This window comes from Astatotilapia calliptera, chromosome 19, assembly GCF_964374335.1.
Source record: "Astatotilapia calliptera chromosome 19, fAstCal68.1, whole genome shotgun sequence".
NCBI lineage: Eukaryota > Metazoa > Chordata > Actinopteri > Cichliformes > Cichlidae > Astatotilapia > Astatotilapia calliptera.
Window position 1 is genome coordinate 31629388 of NC_137440.1, and position 27845 is coordinate 31657232.

The 27845-nt window shown below is 42.6% G+C and overlaps 1 protein-coding gene across 2 annotated transcripts in view; it reads right to left on the bottom strand.

Annotated features, from left to right (window-relative positions):
• LOC113011977 (cysteine-rich motor neuron 1 protein) overlaps positions 1–18045 on the bottom strand; it is a 52569-nt gene extending 34524 nt beyond the window's left edge. The window contains exon 1 of one of the 2 annotated variants that reach the window (XM_080293842.1): positions 17735–18045. In XM_080293842.1, the coding sequence (XP_080149968.1) occupies positions 17735–17918 (184 nt within the window). In that variant the 5' untranslated portion in view covers positions 17919–18045. Of the gene's footprint in view, positions 1–954; positions 1719–17734 lie in introns of those variants that run through there. The other variant, XM_026151892.2, reaches the window with a different exon arrangement.
• Between the last annotated feature and the right edge of the window lie 9800 nt (positions 18046–27845).

Genomic DNA, 27845 nt, shown 5'->3' on the forward strand with positions numbered 1-27845 from the left:
CATATGTTTGAAGTTCAGACTGTTGCTCAAACTGTGCGCAAAACGAGCACATGCACTGTTACCCAGGTCCAGCTCTGCCTGGAAAGAATAGTACGGTGCTGCACTGTGAAATTCACAGAATTGCAAATGAAAATCTTCTGGGGACTTTTGCAATCACGCTGTCAATCTATTAAACCTCTGAGGAACACAATGAAGCCAGTGGTGTAAACAGAAGAGACAGGAAAATGGCAGCTTATTTATTGCATTCAAATGTACTCCAGGTTTTAAAACACAATCAATTTCTTGTCAAGACATTAGTAAATCTCAATTTTGCCCTCACACACATGGACATAGTCACATCTCTTATTGTATATTAAATCACTTCTAAATGCACCTTTCATCAATCTAAAGCGAGCAGGACCTTCTTCTATTGTAGTGCCAAATCACTGTTGGTTCTTAGATGAGAGTGAAATGAAGCTCTGGGGGGGAAGAAAAAGCAGCTGAACAGGACTACTCTACATGTAATCAACAGCGACTCTGACCTGGGGGGTTTCTCCAGGTGTTGGTGGGAGAATGTTGCCTTCAAGCTCTCTGTCTGAAAGCTTTATTCTTATTACATGACGTTTTTTGTTAGGGTTTGGTTAAATTTAGGCAACAAAAAAAAAAAAAAAATCAGGTTCGGGAAAAGATCATAGTTTGTTTTAAACGCCTAAACAAAACATTCAGTGACGTTAACCACGAATGTCTGGCAACAGCCACCATGTGCGCTCCAGGCAGCCAGAAGTAAGTAAACAGTGACACTGTCACTGCAGTCGGGCCCTCAATGACGTTTTTTTTAAGTGATGGCTTCAAGTGCCTAAAAAAAGGGAAAGGTTGCACACTCACTAATAGATTTTCTCTCTTTTCCTATTAAGTTACTTCTTGAATAAAATGCCATTTGTTTAAACTGACTTCACACGACCGAGTCCCACTTACCTTTACATACTCCAGTTTCGGGGATAGTGGCGGCTCCCGTTTTGTTTACAGAGGCGCAGGTCAGTCCCAGGGCGCAGTAGCCGTGCGCCCAGTCCTGGCTGCCGCAGGGCTCCCACTCCAGCCGGGTGCATTGATCACAGCATCCGCACGGATCCTTGGCCACTGTCCGACCACCTTCGCAGACAAGCGGGGGTTTAAAGGGACAAGTCCGGAGGTTACACGCCGTGCATTCGTGAGCCGAGAGCGCACGCACGAGAAAGAGGACATTCAGTAACACCACGGAGCATTTGTAGAACATGTTTTAAGAGAAACCCCCCCGTTTATAAGTTTTCCAGAGAAACTGTCCGCTTCTGTCAGGCGATCAGCCACATGAACTCGTATCTCCAAAGTTGTCAAGCCCTCTTTAAAAGTTTTGTGACGAGCTTTCCCTCGGGCGTGCGATTTATTACCCAGCAGCTCTCTTCAAAAGCACACACACACACACACACACACACACACACACACACACACACACACACACACACACCACGAGACAGAAGTGTGCGGACGCGTCTTAAGGGGCACCAGTATCCAGAGACAATGATTCAATCTAAGCAAGCAGTTGCGCGTCCCAAGCGTCTCATCTGGTTAAACACACGCAGAAATCCAAGAACCGAGGTAGTGGAGGTCCACTGAGGTTTCCTGCTGCTGTCAGCCACACAGAAAAAAGGGCAGTCTGAGTCCTAAATTGACATACAAGCATATAGAAATTAGCGGTGTACCCCTCCCCCTGACTGACACAGGCAGCGACCAGTCACAAGGAACGAAAGGAGGGAGGATTTGAACTGATTTACGCTTGCTCGACAACCCGACTCTGTGTGTTGCGCAATGACACAAGTTTGAATGTCTTCAGTGCGAGTTTCTTTTTCTGCTTCACTGTGGTCGCATCTAAAGAATTCATGTACCATTTTCTACTTTTAAAAAAGCGGTTCTTAAAACACTTTAGCTGAGCAACAGTCGTCTGTGTTCAAAGTGAGATCAGCATGAAGGAGTCAGTCTCCCTGCTGTAGTTAATTCTGTAATGCGCTATGAGTCTAGTCATTAATAACTAATAATCAGTATCTAAATGTTTATGAATTTCTAATTATTATAAAGCGCAGCATTATCGGTTCTGTTTAATGATACATCCGAAGTCTGTTAGAGCCTCATCGTCAAACAAACCAGGCGTTCTCATATGGAAGCAGCGTTATAATAAATGGTCCTGTCATATAAAATAACGGTAGCGGCTTTTTTGCATTTGGATCTTACATCATAATATAAGAATTAAGATATTAAGTTATATGGGTAAAAAAAGCGAGTGAGCATTTTCATAATATGAGGCAGTCTTATTAAATTTATATTTGAAACATAGCTGGGGGCGATGGCCGGCTCTTATGTCATAATAAGCTGTCTTCATCTTTTCATTTTCATTCCCATGCTTTGCTTTGTGTGTTTGTGTGAAGCTTACCTGTGTCTGTAGGTGTCTGATTGTGTATGCAGATGGCTTTGGGAAGGTAAAAAAGTAATTTGATGTCTGCTGAAGCAGTGTTTCTGCGCTCATGGCCAGATGGATGTGTGTTTGTGTGTGGGCAGTGAGCACAGCTGGAAGGATGATTGTGAGAGAAAACCAAATCTGTTGCCCTCCTATTATCTGCTGCAGGCACAAAGTAGTCATTTTTTCCAAAAGGTGAAACACACTGGGGTCATCAGATCATGTAACAACTTGTGAATATTACTGCCTCAGCGGCAAGTGGATTTTGTTGCTCTCATTGGAAATATTTACCTCTAAAAACATCAATCAGGTGTGTTCCGGTATGATTTCCCTCCATAACGTCAACACACAACAGCGCCTCCTTCATTTGCAACATCTGCCTGGAGCCACCCACTCCAACACAAACACAACATCCAGGAAACCAGCCCTGCGGCACGCATAATCAGCTCTTGCAACACAACTCAGCTCTTGTCCTCTGCCTCTCCCTCCACCCTCCCTCACCCACACTTAGAGCTCTCTTCAAATGAGACCCACTGACCGCTGGCCGGACACCCATGCTGTCTGATGACACAGACCATCACACTGAGCTTCAGTTTCCATGCACTTACACAGATTTTGGCCCAGTTGCACTGACCTATTTGCCTGGGTGACAGCCTTTAAGATCTCACAGGACCCTCATTCTCTTATAATAGACAAGTAAGGGGTTTTCATATGGTCACAGCTTTGCCTCCAGGTTCTTTTACTTCCTGTATTACATTTCCACATACTCTTAGCAATCAAAGAAGGGTAAAAATCAACAGTACAATGACTGCACCAAACTAGAATACTCCCCATTTAAACTCACTGTGAGCATGTGCCCTGGTTTAAATGCTGCATAAATGTGTTGAATTGAAAATGTTCCCATGATTAAGTCTGGACTCGAGCACCATGTTCAGATTATCCATCTCTTTGGCTATTGTATCCACTGAGCCACGATTTGGTGTAAATACAGATTCTGTTGAGCAGCGTGTTCTCTAAAACCAGAGCTCATTCTGTAGTTCCAGGACTCTCAGTGTTGGTAGCTTTGTATGTGAGTCTCTGCATGGAGCAAATGGGAGGAAAAGGTGGGGCAGTGAAGGGCGGCTGCAGGGGCTGAATAACTGTAGCGTGTGTGTACTAATAATGCTCTGAGTCACGGATCTCCAAGAAAACACAACAGAGGTTCAAAAAGATTCCCTCGCTCATTCGAAGACAAGGCTGCGATGCACCTTTTCTGGAGACTTAATCATCCTTGGGGAGGGCTTAACAGATTTAGATGACTACCAGCCTCCACTGCCCCTGTCTCTTCTTGCTTGCTCAGACGACTGAATTACATACTGCTGCTGTGGAGGCGTCAGGCTGGTGGTGAGGAGGTGTTTCAGGAGATGGGTGTGAATGATGCTTTGGAAGTGAACTGCTGGCAGCAGTAAAAGGCTGGTGGTGACACCGGGCTAAACGTAGCGCATGACATGGAGTGTTGAATGCACGTCGAGTGGACAGCATGCGGCACACCTGATTACAAGTCCCCAGGAAGCGCTGGGAGATTTTTACCCAAGTGTCACTGTTCATTGCTGAGTATCACTCTCATTTGACTTATCTCTGAGCTCAGAGTGATAGACTGGACCATGCATCCTTTGGGTGGGGGTGGAGTGGGGCATGTGGAGCATAATAGCAATGTGTACTCACCGCTTAAACAGTTTTGAAGCAATTCATTGCGCCGTATTTCTGCGACTAATAACAGAAAAATGGAGCATTTAGTCTGGAGGCTAAGCAGCATATATTCCAATGAATGGCCTGTTTTCAACTCAGGACAGATGAGGTCATCTGCTTCTTTAAACAAGCAGGAAGAAAAACCTTGCAATACATGAGAAAGAGGCGTTAACAAACAAAAACCTTTTAGAAAATGAACCGAAACAAGGTTAACATATCCAAAACAAAAGTGAAAAAAAGGGAAAAAGAAAGAAACAACATATTGAGGTAATATTCAGCAATTATGATTGCATCTCTTTTCCATTACTGCCATCCAGAAGGACTCACAAGTGCTTTTGTTTCTTGTTTTGGGCTCCTAATTTGCTTGGACCAGACAGGCAGAGTTTGGAAACAGCCAGTCCCACAAAAAAAGAGAAGCTCTTTTTCTTGTGGTAGATCAAGTTCAGGAAAACACTGAACAGTTTAACATCATTTAACATATTCTCTCATCCATAGTATCTATGTGCTCTATTTTCCTCTCTTGCTTTCTCTTACTCTTTCACCTCTCTGCTCCCTCTGTCCGTTTCCCCTCCCTGTGAGGTCTGGTCCAGTTGCTGTTTTTCTTGTGGGGACTACAATAATGTGTTTTGACACTGTCGGGTCTCCTGCAGTCCTCTTGTCTCTGTCTTGCAAAAAAACCCCTAGAGTCATCACACCACCAGCAGAGTGGCAACATAGTGATACACAAAACTGCAAGTCCCCTCCTCCTCCTCTTTCTTCTTCTTCTGGCTCTAAAAAGTCCTGCTTGAACTTTTTAAAGGTTCAGTGGGTTCAAATAGCCTCGAGGATAGTTGAGGCTTCAGGTACGCCACTTTGGTTTGTAGTCTGTGAAATGGCTGTTTTCTGTTAAGAGGAAATACATTTTAGCCGATGCTTGATCATCTAATGACTGGTACATCATAAATACTGACATGTAAATCACTGTTGTGTAAACTGACAAAAGCTTCTTCTCACTTATTTTTGCATATTTTCATGAGGAGATACAAATGAAAGACATGAAACCTTTACCCGACTTAAATCATTGGGATAAATCAACCTTTTTCAGCCCTTCTACTGGGATGGGTCTACGGATAGTAGACTTCCTCTGACCTTTTCTCTCCCGGCAAAGAAAACGCTACATCTTATGCTTTACAATAGACAGCTTACTATTACCAATACTAATTCTTTTTTTTCTCAGATAATATACATTAATAACTTGTGATCCTCTTTTCCATATAGTTAAAGTTTTTATAAAGCCTTGCTACAACCAGTACTTTTATTCATGACAGTGACGGCATTCCCACCAGCCTTATCATGCTTATATTCTAAACAAGCATGTTTAATGGTAAAGCTAAACACTAGTCTGTTAGCACACTGATCCTTAACTCAAAGCATCTCTAAGCTAAAGTTTAGTTTCACAGAAATGCACATATCAGCTGTGGACTAAATAACAAAGAATAATTGCTAAATTGCTAACAGATTATCTCTAAACCCAACAACATACACACAGTCTGAAAAGCCCCTTTCTGTTACCAGCTAGATCAACACTTTCTGCAAGAGCTGCAATGACACATAAGGTTTTTGGGTTCGATTGGCATCAGGAGTCATTATGACTCAGCCCCAGACCCTTCCTACATTCATGGCTCAAATCCTTTGGCTCCAGACTGTGCCCAGCTCTGGGCCTCTCACTTTCCCTTCAACCCTTTTACCAGGAGATCCTGTGACCTTGCAGAGCAGACGGCCACTTGCTTGTTTGACAATTACAAGTGGCATACTTGCTCACCCCTGTTGTGCTCCAGTGGAACGTTAAGTGGACCTCTCAGAAGTTTTAATCTTCAAATCTATGCGATGATGGTGAATTCCTCAGTGGATTGAAGCCTGAAAGAACCCTTGTGTCCAGAACCCATGACACCTGCCCAGTGTAATCTTCCCTTTTACACATGAGATCATTGAGACAATTGAACTAGCATGCCTCGAGAGGTCTATGGTTACAGCAAATGAGTAGAAGGCAAAGCAAAGTCATATACTACTTTGATGCTGCATGATTGTATTCTTGTACACGTGCATGTAAAAATGCTTCTTACAGACCATTTAAGTTGTCTTGCTGTGTTTTGTTGCATTATTGCACCTCCACCTGCAGAAGCACAGCAAAAAATGTACACAGACACCAATATATTATTAGATGATAAAGTTGTTGCAAGAAAAATGTTGGCAAAAAGTTTCTTATTCAAATATTCAGCAGATGTGAAGCAAAAAAAAAGGAGAGGGCATTTTGAAATCGACAGATATTGGCATCTTTGTGTTTCATCCATACAGTTTACTGGTACAGCTGGCTAACCAACTGTGCTAACCAAGTGTGCTAACCAAGTGTGCTAACCAAGTGTGCTAACCAAGTGTGCTAACCAAGTGTGCTAGTGTTAGCTGATAACTGAGCACTTCATCCTGTCATTGAAAGATGGTTGGAACTCTAAACCCGAACATCAGTGAGCAGTAGTACCTTATCCACCTGACAAACCTTAACAATTCATAGGGGACTGCCTGTAAAACCTATTAATACATTTTAAAGCCTACGACTGATTTCACCTAGCGGCACCTAGCTTGACAAATGTGACCTCGACACAGAGCACAGTTTGGGTGAGGACCTTTTTGAGGACATTGTGCGCAATAATGATTAAAATCTTTCAAATAATCGAGGGGGAGTTGCAATTCTTGTAAAATGTGTACAGATAGAAAACAAAATGCGTTCAGAAACCAAAGGGTGATGTCCTGGTAGCTACATCTATCTTTATATACATGCAGAATCAATGGTTTCTGGTCACATGATGCTAGACGTTTCTCACATGGCATCAGTCACTCATTTCTTAATAGTGCCCACCATATTGAAAATGATACATCCATTGTTTATGAGGGGAAAATATGCATTCCCTGATTGGTTGGCAAGACACATTATTTTGCTAGTGACCAGTGGTTGCCAGGAGTTTGCTGACTGGGCTCTAACTTTGTGCAACTGATGCTCCAGAAACCGATTTCTCAACAACTGCAACCAACCTCCAGCAACCACTTGCCAGGAGTGCAGGGAGCACACATTTTGACCTCAGAACCAGTTGTTGCCTGTTGGTTGCTGACCAATTTCTAGGCCTGTGTGACTGGGGTCGTACTCACTTGAACCCACACTATCACCATGATTATCCCACATTCAAAACACTTGGCCATATAATGTCATACTTGTGTTAGTGGTCACATTTTAATGGCTGTGTGTCCTGAAAGCCTCAATATTCTTTCTCCCCCCCATATTTAACTTGGGTACTACCAAAACCCTAAAAATCTGATGTATCATATCTGCCAAGCACTCTAAGTCACCTTAGAGTGCTTGGCTTGTTAGAATATTACATTGTAATTTGCAGGTTTTCAGTACATATCAGCGACTACACATTTGTCTGCTGTTTCTATACATATAATGGGCAATCTTAACTCTGTGAACGGGAATGAGAATATATTAACATTGTTTTTAGATTCCTAAAACTTCAAACCTCATGTAGTGTTTTACCTAGCTGGTGATGATAACTATAAATATGAAACACAAAATAAATAAATGAAAGGAAATGAGTATTCTACAGCAATTAAATCTTAACACACTATCCACAATAAATCTACAGTTTCATCAAGTAAAACAGAGTCATATGCTTGATTAAAAGCATTCTAACATAAAAAATATACACCTGCTACTGTACATGGCGCAGTTCCTGTGCGATCTGTGGGGGAGGATCCTCAGCTAAAGGTGCCAGTTTCACAGGCAGACCTCCAGCTGGCAGAGGAATGTCACAACCTGTGTTTCAGCTGTAAATGATCATAATTACAGTGCCAATAACTCAAACACTGGGGCAAAACAACCGCCTTGCGGGGGGGAGGGGGATGATCACTGCTTAATGTCGTGTCTGGGACACAGATTTACTCCCGTCTTTGTCAGGGGAAGGACGGGCAGCAGGAGCAGGAATGTGAGAAATGTGTGAGTTCTCTGACCTTTATGAAGGTGAGGCAACAAACTGACATCATTACCACAGCCAACATGTGCAAACCTGAAGCAACACGGGCCAAAGAACAGTATAGACACAGGTCAGATGAAGGGGAGAGTGAAAGGTATGTGCTGTATAAATACTTATGTTAATTCATAAACTTTTTTGTATACTTGACAAATATAACATGAGTGAGCAGTATAAATTGTTTTAACTGTAACATCCTGGGACTGGGGACATTGAAATTCCATTTGGATATGTTCACTCACTTTAAATCAACAAACTAAACTGCTCTCATGTGCTTTTTTTAGTATGATGCTACAGCATTCAGATGGTTTGAATTAACATGACACAGGAAGGGGAAACAACTACCTTGGCTCTGTCCACAGGCAGTAAAATCCACCCACGCACACCTGGAAAACTCACTAGCTGACTACCTGCAGTTCATCATCATGAACCAGGCTAATATGAAGCAGGATGGAACATTAGGTATGGGGTAAAACCGAAGCTTACTCCTTTCTGGATTGAGTTTATTGCATGCTAATTAATGACCTTTAGAGGTACCGGTTAGCAGATTGTCAGGAGCTAATTGGTTTTCCATGTTTCCAGGCTAAAGAAAGGCAAAAGCCTTTTACTCTGAAGAGGCAGGGACATATCAGTCTGTGCATCTATAGAATAACTCCCATAAAGAACACAAATAAGTGTACTGACTCCTTTGTCAGTACAAATGTTGCTAACTTTCAGACTTGTGGCTCATCATTTCAAAGCTCTCGCCATTGTTTTTCCTTGTTAAGTTTAGTTTTAGTTCAATTCAGTTGTATTTATACAGCACCAAATCACAACAACAGTGCAAAATAAGGTAAAAACCCTACAATAGTAGACAGAAAACCTAAACTTTCTCATGACCCCCTTATGACCAAGCACTTGGTGACAGTGTGGAGGAAAAACTCCCTTTTAACAGGAAGAAACCTCCAGCAGAATCAGGCTCTGGGTGGGGCAGCCACAGTGTGCACAGTATAGAAGTGATTATTGGAATTAAACATTTTTGTCTGTCATTCTGTCAGTGCGCCCCAGGGCAGCTGTGGCTACATGTAGCTGCCATCACCAGTGTGTGAATGTGTGTGTGAATGTGTGGATGACTGGATATGTAAAGCGCTTTGGGGTCCTTAGGGACTAGTAAAGCGCTATATAAATACAGGCCATTTACCATTTATTTACCATTTTTGAGAGAAAGGACTGAAAAATAGTACTTGAATGCAAAAATATAAGTTTCTTAAAGCAGTGCTGCCACCATGTGGTTGAATAGCGGCAGTACAATGTGGAGAGCGCTCTGAGCTCACACAGTTTTATCACACAAACCATCAACCTGTAAGACAATCACTCTGGCTGCCAGTCAGCTCATGTGAAAAGAAACATCTAAAGGCAGGAAGCCTCTATCCCTCCTGGGCAGAGGCTTTCACTGGCTTAGTCACGCTCTCTTCCTGTTTTTCTCCCACCGCTAACAACCAACAAACAATACTAGGAAGGGGTTCTGCTCTTTGTCTAGACGATGGTCTGTCAGCTGCGTATAAACCGATTCAGTGTGCAGCCCGAAAGGATCTATGACAAGTGACCTGTCTGAGTGAGGTCAATTAGACTACTAGAGCACTGCTTGGCTTAGGTGAATTCGGGTGCATTTCACCCTTTGCATGTTGCGCTTGTGCAAAATGATCCTACCTGTTGAGGATATGTGAATGTGAGCATTTATAAATGTAAAAGGCAAACAACCTTTGGCTGCAGCTCAGGAGTGTTTTATTCTGCAAAAACTGTGTATTTTAAGTCTTGCTTAAAATACATCAGTGAAAGTTTAAAGTTAAAATCATTACGTAATGACATACTTTGATCGATAGAGGGCAGAGTGACACAACTATCCAACTTTAAGGGGTTTTTAAGGTCACAGTGAACTATAAGAAGCAAGCAGAGCATTTCATGGCACTACTTGATAACTACCATTATCAGTAAGAGCATTAGAAAGAAAACAGAAGTCATTTTTAATTTTGCATCTTACCCACTGAGATACATTAAACATTGGCTAAGAGAAAGAGAGTGAATGGCTTACAACAGCTGCCCCCCATCACCTCCACCAGCCACGAATCGAACTGTGTGACTATGCTTTGGGCAGTTTAGTGATGTCTCAGCACAAACACCAAGAAGTACTGATCTTACTCATGTCATGTTCTAACTGCGTGTGTCAACACTGGAGAGCTTGTAAAGTGTTACTCATGCAAAACAGTGACTAAGTTGATAAAGCTTTTGACTTGACAGATGCTAGCAGTACCTCGCTGTCTTTGAAGCCTCGTTATTCCTTTGAGTAATTTGTAAGATGACATTTGACATGCTTCATGGTTCACCATGCAAGCTGTAAATGAGCGTGTGTGTTTGTGCATATGTGTGTGTGTGTGAATGACGGGAAGAGAGAGAGAGAGACAGTGTCAAAGTAGGTATAGGGGCAGACTTTCTGGAGCCAGCTCCCACATGCCCTCTGACTACCTATCAGTGGTCAGACCAACCTCATCTCTCCAAGCAGGCGATGATGATAAGAGTGGCAGAGAGAGACAGAGCAACAAAAAAAGGAAGAAGGAAAAAATGAGATGAGGATAAAGGGTGAGGACAAAAAAAAAAAGATAAGAAATGAACCAGGTGAGAGGGTGGTAACGATGTGAGTCAGTAGACAGCGGTGACAGAAGGAGACAAAGGAGAGAGAGATCAGCTAAAGAGGCAGCAATGGCAGAGAAAGAGAGCCACAGAGAGTGAGAGGGAGAGAGCAGAAAGTATTGCCCTGAGGCATAATTTCTCTGTCTGCACTCAGTGTAGGGAGGCCAACAACAGTGTCATACACAGCTGAAGACATTCACTGGCAGCCAAAACGCACATCTGGGTTTCTCATAATGAAATGCAGTAGGCTGCAAAGTTTTCCTGTGCAAAACAGTAGAGAGAGCAGTCAGCGAATGTCAGTGTTAAGTGTGTGTGGGTCTTTTTTTAAAAACTTGGCACTAGAGCTTTAACTCCACGCACATGCGTATGCATACAAACTGTATGCACAGATGGCATTTATTGGCATTTTTCTGGCATTTGAAGGAACTGCAACCTTATTGAGTGAAAGAACAGTTTCCAATCCTGTGACAGATTGTGCCAGGGCCTGCCCCAGGTTAGGAACAAATCATTTCATGGACTTATTATGTGTCAACTGCTTCCAAAATACACCACATGCGCTGAAGCACACACACACACACACACACACACACACACACACACACACACACACACACACACACACACACACACACACACACTGTTCAAATCCTCTGCATGTGCAACATATACTCCATCTCTCCCCCCCTCCCTCCTCCCCTGCCACTCTTCTTTTCAACATCCTTGCACAATACATAAGAGTTGGGATTAGGTTACACATTCAGGTTGGACCTCTCGATTGCTCCCTGGGGATGTTGGGAAGAGGTAGAAGGGAGAAAAAGCAAAGCCAAAAAAAAGTGGAGCTGATGGAAAGAAGGTCCACAATAACAATCTGTTTCCTTGCGTGTTGGGGCCTGCAGGCTAACTTAGTGCACCTGTTGTGGAAGCTTACACTAGCTGGAGAGCTATATGTAATGTGTGTGTAGGGTAAAAGAGGACTGGGTAGTGATCCAGTGAGGCACCTGTACTATGGCTGAAAGCCAGCTGGGAAGAGGCCACAGCTATCCGTGCGCTATCCATTCGCACTCTCTGCGCACTTGACGACCCCTGTACCCTCATGTTAACCCCATGTAGAGTCACATATATGTGTATATGTGAATTGTGCACCTTCTCCACCACCTGCTCAGTTTCACTAGGTAATTGGGTAAGTGTGTAATATGGTTGGTCATGGCTATCTGCGACCGGGTAAATGTGACCCAGGCAGCGGCACAGTTTGGGAAATAACCGAGGATCTGTTTATGATTTCAGGGGAGCGGTGCGGGGGGAGGGCGGAAGGACGCAGCAGAGTTGCGGTAGCAATCGCATTTAGTTTGGTTCAAGCAGCTCGACTGTAATATGAATCACTCACATCCACCATTTTATTGGTTTCTGTGTAATCACGCTTTGTTGGAGTTTTTCTTTTTTACATTTAACAACCTCAGCAGCACTTTGTGTGCTACGGGTTGTTGTCATTGTTTATGAAGAACCAAAAATGAGAACATGTGACTTGGTAGGATATCGTTAGCTTCATAGCATAAGTGCCTAAGTCATTGACTTAGTCAAATGACTTAGGCAATTATGCTATGAAGCTAACGATATAGGGTTTATTGACTGACAGCACTTACTCCTACTCATCTCCCTTCACAACCAGTCCCAATTGTCTGACACCGTCGTAAAACCCCGCTGGCCGGGAATATGATTCTTTTAAGTTTCCGCTGAGAACAGCCTGTCTTGCCAGTATCCCTCAAGGGGACTGCTGCTTTTACTACACTACACCACATCAGATTAGTGTTTCACTCTACCCATCACTTCAGACAAGAAGATGAGCAATGTCCTTTCGGTTGCATCACACATTGTGGTTTTGATGACATGTTTTCAGCACATTCTTCCTAGTTTTCTCTGGAGGAACTCTGCATCCATCTCATCCATCATACAACTTGGAGGGATTACATGAGACAGCCATGTATCTTGTCATTTCTCTATGGCTCTCCTCTGTTTGGCGAATTAGAGAAACTGCATGACAACATCATCGAGAGCAGTCAGCGTAGCGTAGAGCTTATTATCCCTCATTGCCTTCGCCAGGAACAGGAAATGAACTAAACAGGGCTGGGGGGGGGGGTTCACACTAGAGTGATTAAGCGACTTTTTATACCAACTAACCAAAACACAATTATCCAATTCCCTAAACTACATATTACATTTATATAATAGGTTGCAGTTGGCTTTAAGACGCAGAGCGAGGTAGGTTTCTCGGGTCCATTTGATGGAGCGTGTGTTTGGACTTTTTCGCTTACTCATTATCAAAGTCTGCTTTTAAAAATAGCAGGTTTGCTGTTAATTTAGGGAATACGTAACCATGTTAACTGGGCTGTCAGACATAAGCCAGAGATGACTGACAGCTACTGAGGATAAGCCGATTCAGCAGAAGGTGCCTGGAGAGCCTGCCACAACTCTAACTTATAAACATGTCTCCATGCTGTTTCCTCAGTCTGACAGGGCTGTCACGGGGCATTACACTACACCCTGGCTTTGTTTTTTTCTCCTGCTCGGTTTCTTCCATTCTTTGCTTCACCCATTTGCACCAAATCAACTCTTTTTTTGCTTTCAGGTTCCAGCATCTAGCATGTTACCTTTTTTTTTGATAAATGCCGTCTCTTTTAGTCCATCCATTTACTTATACCTCTCAGTCCCTTTCAACTCTTCCTCAGCCCAGCTCCCTCCTCCTTCTTCTGTTGTTGTCAGACAAGGCGGACTCTGTCTGACTGCACTTGTGTGAATATGTGCGTGTCTATGTGTGCGTTTGCAACTGTTGATATCTGTGTGCGTGACAGCGCTCTGTACGTGTGTGAGTGTGTGTGAGTGAGTGGGAGAGAGCCTTGGGGGCAGCCCTCCTTTGTCCTCCCAACCATCTCCCAGAGATGGATGTGTCTTCAGGGAATTGGCCCCCGAAGAAAAGCGCCTCCAACTCGCTCATATTAAATTCTGCTGAGCAAATACAACCTACCAGCATGCCCCCCCCCCCCCACACACACTCTTTTTTCTCTCTCTTTTGAAAGAAGCTCATTTAGTTTGTGCGCTCTTGAGTGGGAGACAGAGAAGAAGGAGAGCACCAGTGTGAAAAAAAAAGTTAGCCCTGCTTCTCTCACAGATTCACTTTATGAAACAGCTCATGGAAGCCAATATATGTCATGGCATGGCTCGGATATCTTTAGAAACCATTTTTAGGCTCCTTTTGTTGACACATTCGGATGGCACGCTATTCTCGTTGAGCTTTTTCTGCCACTGGCCTCTGCATGCTCTTTTTCCTTCTTGTCCTGTTTGAAGCCACTGTCTGGCATAGGGTCGTTAAAATGTGCGCTTGCCCTAACTTACTCGTCCTTGGAGGACAATAACAGCCCAAAGGACAAGGTTCCTTCTTTTATTCTCTTTCCTAATGCATCCACTTGCCTCTCCCTAATTTCCCCCTCCCCACTCCTCCCCCAGGCTTAAGGCTCAGCACCTGTGTGCCCCTCCCCCTCCACACTAAACTTTTTTTTCACCCCACCCCCGGCTCCCCTCCCTTTGGCAGAATGCCTGATGCACTGACACAATCACAGCTCTTTGCGTGAGAGGGAGTGCCTTTCTCTCCGCGCCTCAGTGATTTGTGTGCGAAGAGATACACATGCATGTGTTCTCCGTGCAGTAAAGTCAGATTAAAAAAAAAGAAAAAGAAACAACCAGAGTTTTTGCAGAATAACAGCCAGGTTTGTGAACTCAGCTCTACTTCCAATCGCCTCTTACCCTTCCTCGACTACTCATCCGCTCCCCGCTCCTCGTCTTCCCTTGCTACTGCCCTCGCTTCAACTCCAGACTGACTTTGCAATTCATTTTGATGCGACTTTACTAGTGAAGGGAGATTTTAAAAGCCTCGCACCTGCTCTCTAGTAAATGCCGCTATAAACATAGCTGGGGATGTAAAACTTTTATTTCCACATCCCCATGCCCACAGATTGCGAAGCCTCCATCCTCCCCCATGCATCTCTGCTCCTTTAAGTCTTTGTCACTGCTCTGCCCAATTGAAACCTTGAGCCAACGCACAGGCTTGCAAACCCCCCCCCCCCCAAAAAAAACACTCTGCCTTCTCTTCGAGGCACCAATAGCTACATGGCACTGCCCCAAACATATGGTTTTAATACCCCTTCCTCACTCACTCTTGTTTTTGATCCACTTGTTTTGCATTTCTGTTTCAGTGCACATGTGTACGTTCACACGCAGTAACTCCACACCACGCCATTTCTTAACGGAAACATAACTTCTAGGCAATCGTGTCACAGAAATGTGATGTATTTGCACTCCGCATGCATTCCCCTCCTCGCAGCATGTGGCACTGATTGCACTATTTTTTATCCCAATATCAACGAAGCAGTCCTTCAAGGTCAGGCAGTAATGTATCACTCGCTGCCTCGGGCTCATCTACTGTTTCCACTGCACGTCCTCCCTCTGGCAGTAGGAAATTTGCATGGTTTTCATTATCAAAAAAATGTTGCCAAAGACCAATCATTCTTATAGTAGTGACCAGAGTGCTGCATTTAAGTTTGCATACATAAAATCAGAAACATATATTGATAGGAAGATGCTTTAGGTACAGTTTCCACTCTTTAATCTTGCACCAGCGTGAGATTCCTAAATATGATCTTTGATAACTGAAACATAGATAACATAAACAAAGCGAGACTTTGATGAACTTGATTTCTTAAATGTAACGGTGTTGCATCAGACAGAACGCACTGATGAGAGCTGATGGGGGGGGAGTGTTTTTTTAGTTGGTGTGTTTGTGTGATCAGTGCTTCAGAAGCTGTGTAATCTTCAAACAACCAACCGTGACCACAAGTTGCGGCTAATCCCCATCATGTGACCATGGAGCAGTTTGAGTGAAACACGAATGGATGAAGACCGGTAATTAAAGAAGCGGATCCCCTCCACCAAAAGAAGCCAGGATGAGATGGCGGTCCTTGAGTCATGCTGGCTGCTTTTATCTAACTCTCTAATTAGGCAGAAGAAGAGCAAATGAAGAAAGAAAAAAAAAAAGAGCCAAAATAAAATGCTTTGTTTTCCAAAAAACAAAAAACTCAGACATGGATATCCATCTTCATCTGGCTGCAATAAACGTACAGCGTAGTAGATTGTGTCTGACATGAACAACAATTACACAGTGTGTTTAGTTCTCTAGCTGAGGAAAGTTTTCACACAAAGACTCAGCGGGCTCTGCCAAATGCTCTCAGCTGGCTAGTTTCCAATGAGAAACTCTGTATGCCAGATACAGTCATACAGCACAGCACATAGCATCCAGTGCACTCTCATAATGCATCACCTGGATGCTGGGCAGTGGCCAGCAAAAGCTCCCCTCTGTGACAGAGGATTAAGAGTTTAAACCACCTCCTTATTGTCAAAAGTCCTAATGAGACTGTGATTACTGGCTGGCACTAAAGGCCCTCAACTCTCTGTATGTGTGTAAGTGTACTGCGATTCACATGTGAATATATCTCAACACCTTTATGTCCAAATTAGTGGTTGTGTAAGTGCATGTGTGTGACTGTTTCTGTTTTTTTTAATGCATCTGCAACCTTCCTAAGAAAGGTCAAACAATAAAAATGGCACCAGAAAAAAAAAAAGACAATAAAAAGCCTATGAGAAAGGAAAGTTTTTAAAGCAGTGGAAGAAGACAAGTCAAGAGATTTATCTGCAGTGTTCGAGTACTAACTTTGTTCTAGCTGTGTAATCTTCTTGGACCTTATGTCTACAAAAGCAGTAAATCATTTAAATTTATTACTGAAGACCTGTTGGAAATTAGTTTGCCATTTCTTCCAATGCATGAATAAAAACCCAAATGCTTTCTGTAGAAATCCATGTATTGTGGAATATTAAAATATCTCGCAAAACCTGGAACCAGTATGATCCAGTCACTAAAAACAAACATGATGAACAAGTCAGGTGTGGTAGTTCTATCTTTAGGTCTTGGTCAAACTGCACTAGAAGCCCACTGGTGACCCTTGGTGACCTCCACTTGTGTGTATTCCCAACCAGTTCACAAGTGACAGCATGAGTTTGCTGGCTACCAACAGGTAAAATCGGGTGCAAAGAGGATGCTGAACCTTGGGATTGCTTTGGTTGTTAGCATCCTGCAACCAACACATTTAAAAAAGGCTTAATTTTAACTTTGAAGGTAAACTGTTTCTGTTTGTGCATATTTCACACACACATTTCATTATAACTTGGAAAGTAATTTGCAAGTGTTTGCAGACAAGTTTGCATCTTCCATGCAAACCACAAATGAGTGTCTCAATCTGCTAGTGACCAAAGCAATTGCAGGGTTTCTGGAGCACAACCTTATACATCTTTGTGACCGATTTCACCTACCGACTGACAGCAAAATCTTGCTGACTGGTCATAGAATACACTATGACCAGTCGGCAAGTGATTACTAGGGGTTCACTGACCAGTCTCTGGCTTGCATGAATGGGTCTTTAGCAATCAACTCCACAGGAACTGGCAGCAACCACTTGCAGCTGATTGGGGGATACACATTTTTCCCTCAGCTGGTTGTCAGCAGGTCTCTAAGGCCTATGTGCCTGAAGCCTTACTCTTAGGACACTGTGGTCTACATGAGCAAACAAGTTGTTAATGTGAGAAGAATGAATATTTAGTTTAGTGTTACACTGCTGATTTGCTTGATGGGTTGCCAGTGTGGTCACATTATAAATGGCAGCTGCCATTAGAGCTTCTAGCTCTCTCTAGCTCTCCTGATGCTGAGGTGTCTACTCACCTGATTTGCATAGCTGTTGCAGGTAAGAGTCTCGTTTATGCATCCGCTGGTTACAGTGGTTACATTGTTGCTGCTCATGGTCTTGTAGAAGTTCACTGTGGATTTTTATACTCTTGGAAGCCACAGATTCACATATTGTTGGCATACTGGTTCTTTTGCGCTGTTGGTTAATTTTATTGTTCATCTCCCATCATTTGGTTTGTGTCCTTGAAAACAATCCTTTACCATTTTCCTAACGGTCTGGGCACCAGCTAGCTTTATAGTCAGCTTTTTGCTTCAGTCACAGCGGGCTTCCATTTAATTGGTGACCCTAAATGTTTTCTTAGACTTGGTGTAATTTGTCGGGTCTTTGAGTCCTCTTTTAGAATTACATATGGGCCATATGTATGCATATTGTACATGAAAGTTTGCTTCAATTTCAACATATTAAACTGTTGTTGACTTTAGAGTAAATGGTGTATGGTTAATCATCTCGCACTACTAATATTTGGTTTGTTTTGCTCTAAACTGAAGCCAATTTAGTTCAAATTTAGTTCCTGTACTTTGTTTTTGAGTGGTTGTTTTGACTTATGCAACTGCCTTTTAATTTGTCCTACACCACTGGAAGGAGGTGTCAAGGTCTGCGGAGGCAGACCGTGCGGAAAGGTGTGTGGTGGACCCAGGTGCGAACACAAACGAGGATGCAGGAGTGGATTCCAACCAAAACGAGCCTTTTATTATGGCTGATGAAAACGTGTAGTACTCAACAGAAAACCTAAACTGGACAAAACTAAGGAAAGACTATGGCTGGAGGTACAGAACACAGGAGGTGGTAACACAGATGACGCGAGACAGACTGTAAGAAACACAGAGACTAAATACACATGAGGGATGATCAGGGGAAGTGGCCACACATGGGAACACAGCTGACACACATGAACTTAACGACAGGACAGAAGGAGTGAAACTGAATACACTGACCGTGAATACAGACTTTCAAAGTAAAACAGGAAACATGGAGATTAGACAAGACACATGAACCGGGGAGACGTAGTACAGGGGAGATGACATAACCGACAGCATGGACTTGACAATATAAGACACGCAGACATAAACACACGAAGGGCAAGGGAGACTTAATACACGGGTAATATGTACAAATGGCTGGACTGCCTTAGTGACCCTAAACAAAGAATAAACATCAAAATAGGCTAAAACACAAAACACTGGGTCGCACGACCCAGGACCATGACAGGAGGCTCCTTTTTACAGCTGCAGATCACCAGTGTGTTTCAGCAGTAGGGTTAACAACAGAAAAAGTGTATTTGATGAGTTTCCTTTTGTTCGGGACATATTAATAACTTGTGTCTTATCTCATTCAGAAGCCGAGACGCTAAAGTGGTTGGGTACCTGTCCAAGATAAAGACAATGTTGGATAACACCTCCCACCCACTCCATGACATGTTGGTCAGTCACAGGAGCTCGTTCAGTGAGAGACTGAGATTACCGAAAAGCACCACTGAACGACACAGGAAATCATTCCTGCCTGTGGCTCCCTGTACAACGCATCCACTTAACACACTGTTTGCTGCTACAGCTACACATGTTTCTTTTCCAAATATTTATTTATAAGTGACTTATGTATGTATGTATGTATATGTATGTATATATTGTACTATTCTTAGTTAGCATATTGTCTGTCTTGTCTTAATGTTGGTTTATAATGGAGCACTGTAACAAAAAATAATTTCCCCCAGGGATCAATAAAGTATTCTGATTCTGATTCTGATACCTTTGGTGGTGGGTTCCCGTTCCTGATTTCTGGGGTTTTAGGTGCATATTTGTCACACTTACATGCTTCAGATCATTAAATAACTTTAAAGTTTGACAAAGATAACCTGAGTAAGAGTAACTTGAGACAAGCCTTTTTGGTCAGCAGTGGTTTTCTCCTTGTAACTTAACCATGGATGCCATTTATGCCCCATCTCTTTCTTATTTTTGAATCATGAACACTGAACTTAACTGAGGCAAGTGAGGCCTTCAGTTTTTGTTAGATGTTGTTCTGGTGTTTTTTGGGACCTCCTGGGTGGGTTGTTGATACGCTCTTGGAGTTATGAAGGAGTAAGTGTTCGCCACTGTTCCAAGTTCTCTCCATTTGTGGTTAATAGGTCTCAGCGGGGTTCACTAGAGTCCCAGAGTCTTAAAATTGACGTTGTAACCCTTTGCAGACTGACTAAATGTCAATGATTTTGTTTCTCAGCTGTTTTTTTTAAGATCGTGGTCTGATGTGTTGAGATCATTCAGCCTACTTCACTTTGTCAGACAGGCTTTTTAAGTGATATCTTGATTCAACACGTCTGGCAGTAAATAAATATCAAAATCATTGAAAAACTGCATTTTATATTTACTTTGTTTGTCATTGACTAAGATTAAAACATGTTTGATGATCTGAAACCTTGATCTGTAACAAAAATATAAAAAAACTAAGAAATCAAGATGGAAAAAATACTTCTCACAGCACTGCACTTCTGTGTGCTGTGGTTATTTATTCACTCTTGTCTGAGCTGCACCTAAATGTGAATGTGTGTAGGAGGTGAAATGCAAGTGTGAATCGGGTGGTTCTTTGGACTGCTCTTCTCTTGGCAACCCCTACGCTCACTGGTAGGCCACAGCTCTGAGCTGATGTTTAAAAGCATATGTGTGAATGGACTAACAGCTCTTTTATTTGGTGTTTTTAATCATTTTCAATAAAACAACTCCTTAATGATCTGAACCGCATCTCTGTGAAGCAGTAAGACTTGAATGCCTTCTTGGTGATTGGTACAGTTTTGAAGTAAATATTCCCTGAGTACAATTCCCAGTTTTCCGTTGTTGGGTTTTCCTTTTTAACATTAAAGCTTTCAAGTTCTTGGTCACCACCACCACCATTGTGTGTTATGCAGTGTTGCAAAGGTTATTTAAAAAAAGTATTCGACTACAGTTTGCAGAATACAGGGCCCAAAATGTGGCTTGTAACATATTCTGTTAAGTTACTCAATGTGAGTAACGTATTCTGAATACTTTGGATTACTGAATATATTGTCATGCTTTTTGCAACTTCATGAATGTACTATTGCTACGTCATTTATTACAATTACTGAAGGCCACTTGCCACCGAGCTAACATTGTTAGCTAGCGTTAGCTGAGGTTAGTTCATAGTTCATTATTTGCAGCTAGCAGGTTGTTAATGCTATCCATCAAGTCTAAGGCTACGTTCACACTGCAGGTCTTAATGCTCAATTCTGATTTTTTGATCAAATCCGATTTTTTTTGTCTGCTTGTTCACACTACAAATAAAATGCGACAGCAAACGCGCTCTAGCGTGAACCCTCAAAGTGGCCGCATGCACAAAAGAAGACGTCACACACAACGCGCTCTGTTTAGACCCAGAACAACAGTATTGTTTGACTGATGGCCCTTAATATAAAGACTTGTTTCAAACTTTACGTTTTCCAATTTTGCTTTAAGTTATTTAGTTATTTACATATGGCCTAATAATGATCCTTATTGCTGTTTTAGAGGAGCGGCGCTTCAAAGGATAGTTGCCGATTTCTGTCAGAATCTGCAGATTATACAGTACAAATAAAATGTTAAAGTTTCTCCAACGTTGTCTTCCCAACATCCACACTGGATGGCCAGGAAGCGTTCGCGATGTCTTCTCAGGCGCTTCTCCGGCGCTGATAAAGTGACCCAGGTCGCTTCATATGTATCGGATTTGTGCTGTTCTCACTGTCATACCATGATCGGATATGAGTCGCATAGGGACAGAAAAGTTGGACTTGATGCGCTTTTGCCTGCAGTGTCAACGTAGCCTAACAGTCTGCAATCTATTTACCAACCTCAGCTAACACTAGCTAACAATGTTAGCTCGGTGGCAAGTAGCCTTCAGTAATAGTAATAAATCACTAAATACTGAAAATACTTAAGTGGCACATAACCTAGGTAGCTACCCAAACTAAAACAAGGTAGTAGCAGTAGGCTAATGTTAGTTTTAAAAAAAGAACTCACTTCCAGATGTTTGTTTAGGTTGGAGGTGGAGTCTTTTGACGCTGAGAGCAGCTTGTTTGCTGGTAAACAGAGTTTGCATTGGACGGTCAGATTTCTCCCATCCCTTTCTTCTTTGAATGTGAAGTGGTATTGGAATTTCCAAGTAAGAAATGCACTCCTGCTCGTGCACTGCTGGCTCTGTTGTGATGGCTTCAGGTCCTTTGTGTAACTGACGCCACTAACATTAACATGACGCTTACATTAGAGCCTCTAATTTCGTGTTTTGTTTGGGTTTCCAGCAATATGTGGAATTACCAAAATTAGAGAGGGGATAGCTTAACATATGAAACTGGAAAAGACCGCTGTGTAATCTGTTTATTTCAACAAAGTAACTGTATTCTAATTATCCCCTTTTTAAATGGTAACTGTAACAGAATACAGTTACTCATATTTTGTATTTTAAATACATAACGCCGGTACATGTATTCAGTTATTCCCCAACACTGGTGTTAAGTTGACTTTGTCCCCCTCTTGCGCCACACTAAGTTGGTGTGCTCATGAATATATGTCAATAACTCATGATACTTTCCTCAGTTCTTGAGATAGAGTTGATTTACAGATTCCTGTTAAATTTGGGTTAGGATTAGGCAGGCAGTATTGGAGCCAAGGCATTCAGGGGGGGTGGGAAAGCGAAAGCCGTATGGACGTTGCATATTTTTGGACTGTGGGAGTAAGCCAGAGTACCCACGCTGCCACAAGCAGACCATGCAGACTCCACTAGACGTGCCCCAGCTGCCCGTCAGGCTCGGACCTTTCTTGCACAGAGGTGACAGTGCTAGCCACTGTACCGCCCTAGTTCTCCACAATAATTGCTAATTACACCTTTAAATGATCAGATACTTGCTGCACATTCAATTTCTCTGTGTGCAGAAAACTTCACGACAGTTGTAATCTCTGTCACGTTAACAGGATGAACCTACTCCATGAGGCCTGATTTAAATCTTGCACACTGTCATTATTTATGCCAGTTTCTAATGTGTGTGTGTGTGTGTGCAGAGGTTTGACCACTCGTGCCAACTGTGAACAGTACTTGCTCATTAGCACTATTTTCATGTGACTAAGCTGTACCGCAAGGACCACACCCCCCCCGTCCCACTCCACACACATACACCACACACCACACACACTTTCAGACAGTTGCATACAAAATCCCACGTGCACACACAGACACACACATACACGCACACAAACACCACATGACCAGATGAAGAGGAACCATTGTTCAGCATCACAGGACCTCTTGACACAGACACACACAATTCTCCTTCTGCACAGCCTTTCGTGGAACCACCAGAGTCAGCCTTGTTTTAATATTCTGTGGGTTACATGCTTCCACTGACACACACAAACACACAAACCCTCTGTGAACGTGTCTTCAACTATGAGCTTCTGTGTGCATGTATGTTTCTGGCACAACAGCAGTCAGCGTTTTGTGACACGAATTCATCCAGACTTGTGAAACGCAGAGAGAAACCCCTCTGCTTGCTTGTTGGCTCGTGAGCTTCGGCGTGATAGAGCTGTCAGTTTGCAGCAGGCAGAGACACTGGCAGGCCATCAACCCGTTGAGCCTAAAACGGGTGAGGTCAAACAGCTGACCTCCAAGTCTTGACGTCTGGAGGGGACATGGATTGCAAGAGTCAAGAGTTCACAGGGGTGGAGGCATTTGACCAGATTTTAAACTCTGTTCTCGTTTCTGCATAGACCAGTCACAAGACAAACATAGTCAACTATGATTTATGAGCTAAGGGCCTTTTTTAATTTGAATTTTTTACTACAGATAATGTGACAGTTTTGGTTAGCTTTTGATCTGACTTCCACCTTTTTTATTTTCTGCATGTGAACTGAAACTACCTCAAGGATGACTAATTCGTTTACTCTTATATTTATGACAATGATTATTGTCATTTCATGCTATTGGTAGGTTATGTATTTATTGTTGACTCTCACCCCTGCAGTGCCTGCTACTATACTGAATCACTTAAATGGCTGACAGTCTGAAAGGCTTTTTAAATGAATCCATTTTGCATTATTTTATGGATAAGTAAAGTTTAATAATCATTACTAAATGAAATCAAATAGATTTTTTTAGCTTCTTTTCAGCTTCTTGTAGTGTGTTTGATACATTATGCTGACACTAAACATTTTGTTAAGAAGATTTTTGATTCTGGTCATTCAGAACCGAATAACAATATTCGACTCAAGGCCATATCTCCAGTGCACAGTAGCAGCTCTGTGCAGCCAGTTGTGCATCTCAACGCAAACTCTAGAAATCAGTTTGGTCACGATAACTGCACAACTGCTCTTACTGAAACCCCGCCAGCTGCCGTATTTGTCGTACAGAGTGAACGCAAACATGCACAGCTGTGAGAGTTGTGTGTAAAACCACAGATACTCGAGGGAAATGCACCTGTGACTGAGTAAGATTATCAACCCCCCTGTGCAAGTGTCTAAGCCTGACCCGAGAACCACATCCCCTCACCATACACATTCGTACACCCAAAACCAACACATCACCCTGTCTCCCCCATTCCCCACTGTTAAGTACTTAGCAGACAAGGCAGAAACAAAAAAGCTCTAACTTTAACTAAACGTTCTAGCTTAACAAATATGCAGAAGACAATTGTACCACTTATTACAGTTGACAATCTTTGGGGACAGCACTGCTGTTCCTGTTTTCACTGAAGTGCACAGCCGAGTGTCACAATATCGCCTCATTCCATGTGAAAACAAACAAGTGCCACACTGTCACTTCCCCTCTTGAACCATGAACCCCTGCTGGCATCCTGTGTCAGAGTGATAAGCAATCCCCTGATACCTGTCAGGCCCTCTGTGAACAAAAGAACCACAGGAAGAGGTCAGGCATAATTTCTTGGCAGGCTTATGCCTGCCAAGAAATTATGGCGTTCCATATGTTTCAGGTTGAGCCTAAGTCAAAACAAATCCCCTGACCGCACAGTGCTATCATATACAATTAGAAGAAATACAACTCATTTATGGATGGACTGGTGTTTTTTCCGCTTAGGTAATAATGATATACATGCACTTTGTCAAATATTGTAAGCTTGATCATCAGTCATCAGTACTCTCAAAGACCTGCTATTTACTTTGTTTGTTGTGAAATCTCACACAAGCTAAATTTGCAAGGCACAGGATTCTTGTGAGATTACAAGGGAATCCACTTTTATCTTCAGTCCACCTTCAAGCAGTCTGCAGTTGGTTTACACTAAATCTAGCTCCTCAATAAACTCCTGGCCTAAATGGCTGAAGCTATGGGTGTCTCACACATGCTTCGTCTTGTCTGACAAGTTAGCGTAGTATAGCATAAAAAATATTTTAATATTGCATTGTTAATCACTGATCACATTATGTTGGGCTGCTATAAACAGTAGCTGCCATCCCTGACTCGCTCACCTGTTGCTGTACACACATGCAACTCACCTTTACACACTCACTCACTCAAACCAGGGGTGCATAAATAATCACGGCACAGGGAAGGTCCCACTACCAAGGCACACAGTCACCTCCACTTTAGGCTTTCAGCTTTAGAATACAAAGGAACACAAGTTATTAATGTATGCAAAACAAATATCAAATACACCCTCTGTGGTTAACCATGCTGCAGAAACACAGTGGGGTTCTGCAGCTTCCAGTGGTGTAACGCAAAAACGAAAATTTACAGATGAAACAATCATTCAGAAACCAAATGTACAAACACAAAACAAATTAAATCTCCAGCTTAGAGCAGATAACTAAAAGCTCTGTGAGGTTGTCAGACACACAAACTGCTCTAATAAAATAATTTAATACATCAAATGAACATTAACAGGAAACTTAAAAAGCCAGAGCAATGCACAAAGATCAAACGTTCTGGGTCACTGCAAAAATCCAAGACGGCTGTGCCGACTCTCAAACTAATATTACTGCCCAGCCGGCTGAAATGAAATGGGTGAAATGAAACCAAAGAATGAACCAAAGAGGGCAGCAGGTAAAGCAAAGCAAAAACAACAAAGCAGAGAAAACAAAGTAAAATGTTCACCCAGGCCCGGGATTTCTGATGAAACGCCGTCATGTGATTCTCTATAGGAGGCTTCTGCAGCTAATCGATGGAAGACTTCAGAGGAAATGATCTACAGGTGATCTCTGTAACAGCTAGGGAAGTCAGGTGACCAAAGGCCCGGATTCGTGCGGCAACAGGTGAAGGAGTGAGGCTCAGATGGCAGCTACTATTTCTAGTAGCCCAATATAATCAGATTGGCCACTAACTGGTGATCAACAGTGCAATATTAAAATATTCCTTCTGTTACAGTTGCTAGCTACACTAACTCCTTCTAAGGCTCCTCAGCCTTTGCTCTTCTGCACTTCGCCTGTCCTGTGGTTCATTGATGTGGTTTTCCAAAGAGTTTCCAAGGATGACTTAGGTTCTGAGTAACAAACCACCCAGATTTTCAGGTTGTACAAGCTGTATCTTTATCCAACTGTAATGCATCTTATGACAAGTAATTCATCATTTTAATTAGTCTAACCCCCTCTCACCGCCACCCCAAAACATGCTAGGTAAGCTCGTGGGCGTCAAAGTCACAAATCAAAGGGGCTGAGACACCACTGTCGCTGTCTCTAAAATTTCAGAGTGCAGTGTTGTGGGTCAAGCTTACAGTCATCAAAAGCCCCATGCTGGTGTGACAGCATGGCTTATGCTCTCGAGGTGGTTTTTTTGGGCTTGCAGGTACTGTTTGTTTTCATATGTGCATGGGTTTTGAGACTTCTTAGCAGCTGAGGTCAAAGGCAGCTGTCTCACCTCTAAGGCCACTATTAGTTGATGGATTCTGCTTTATGGTTAGGGTTTGTTTAGGCTCCTCTTTGGAAAGTCAGAGGGGATGGGTTTAATGCCTTCCAGGGTCAACCAGAGCCTGGCTCACATTCACTTAACTCTTGTGAGGCCAGCTCAGGGTCCAGTGGGAAAAGAAAAACTTGGGTCTCAGAATAAAGCATTGTTAGCTGTGGTGGTGACATTGTGGTCATGTCATGAAAAGTTCCCTTTTCTTCAAAAGAATCAGATCATCTGCTTTGGTCACATTTATTTATTTTACTTGACTGCAAAAAGAAATAAACCAAACCAAACCAAACTGAAAGAAAAGAGGGTTAAACAGTGCTTGTTGCTATATAAATGAAAGTTCACTGTTGCTTTTATCACGTTGGCTTGTCTTGCAATGAATGTAGCAGTCTTTATTTGCAGAGAAAGAGCAGTGGGATGTGGTGGTAATACCAAGTGATCAGGTTGGTGCTACAGTAAAAAAGCCAAACGACAGCCTGTTAAACATTAATCTGACCTGGTGCTAGGAAAAACACCCCCAGCTGCGTCTGCCGTCTATAAGTATTCCTTTCTCATTCAGGACTGATACTGTATCATAAATCACCAAGAGCTGATTAATAAAAGTCAGAGCAAATGAAGGGCAACGCAAAACAGCTGTTTGTGCCTGCCTGAATCCATCCTTGATGGCTTATGAATCTCAAGGAGCCAGTTTCTGTTTTTGGTTTGGGTATAAAATCTGAAATGAAGCCCTGTCCAGAGTCCCAGTGCCAACAGAAATAAGACAGATGTTGGATACTGAGTATCCTGGCAGATCAGCTGAGTGATGGTCCAAACATAGGCTCTGTGGAAAAAAACAACTGTACATGTTGAAAGGGTGGAAGGGAAAAGGAGAGCTGTATTTTTAACTTAATGGCTGTCTCACAATTACCAGGGTCAGCTCATTACAGTGAAGGCAGAACATTTAGAGCCGCATATACAATCTTAAGTTTGACAATAAATCTGCAGGATTCAGCTGATTTTCAGTGGCTCTTAAAAAATCTAGCACCATGTGTCAATATCAATGTTTGAGTTTGACCTGAGAAACACCAGCTGATGAAGATCCATTTCTCCTGTGACTAATATAAAGATATAAAAGCAACGTCATCATTTACTTGAGCTGTGTTTCTGATTGGTTTTCAGGTTTAAGTCAAATACTTTTCTTCTATTTTTATTCTCCCTTAAAAAGTCTGGGGCTGT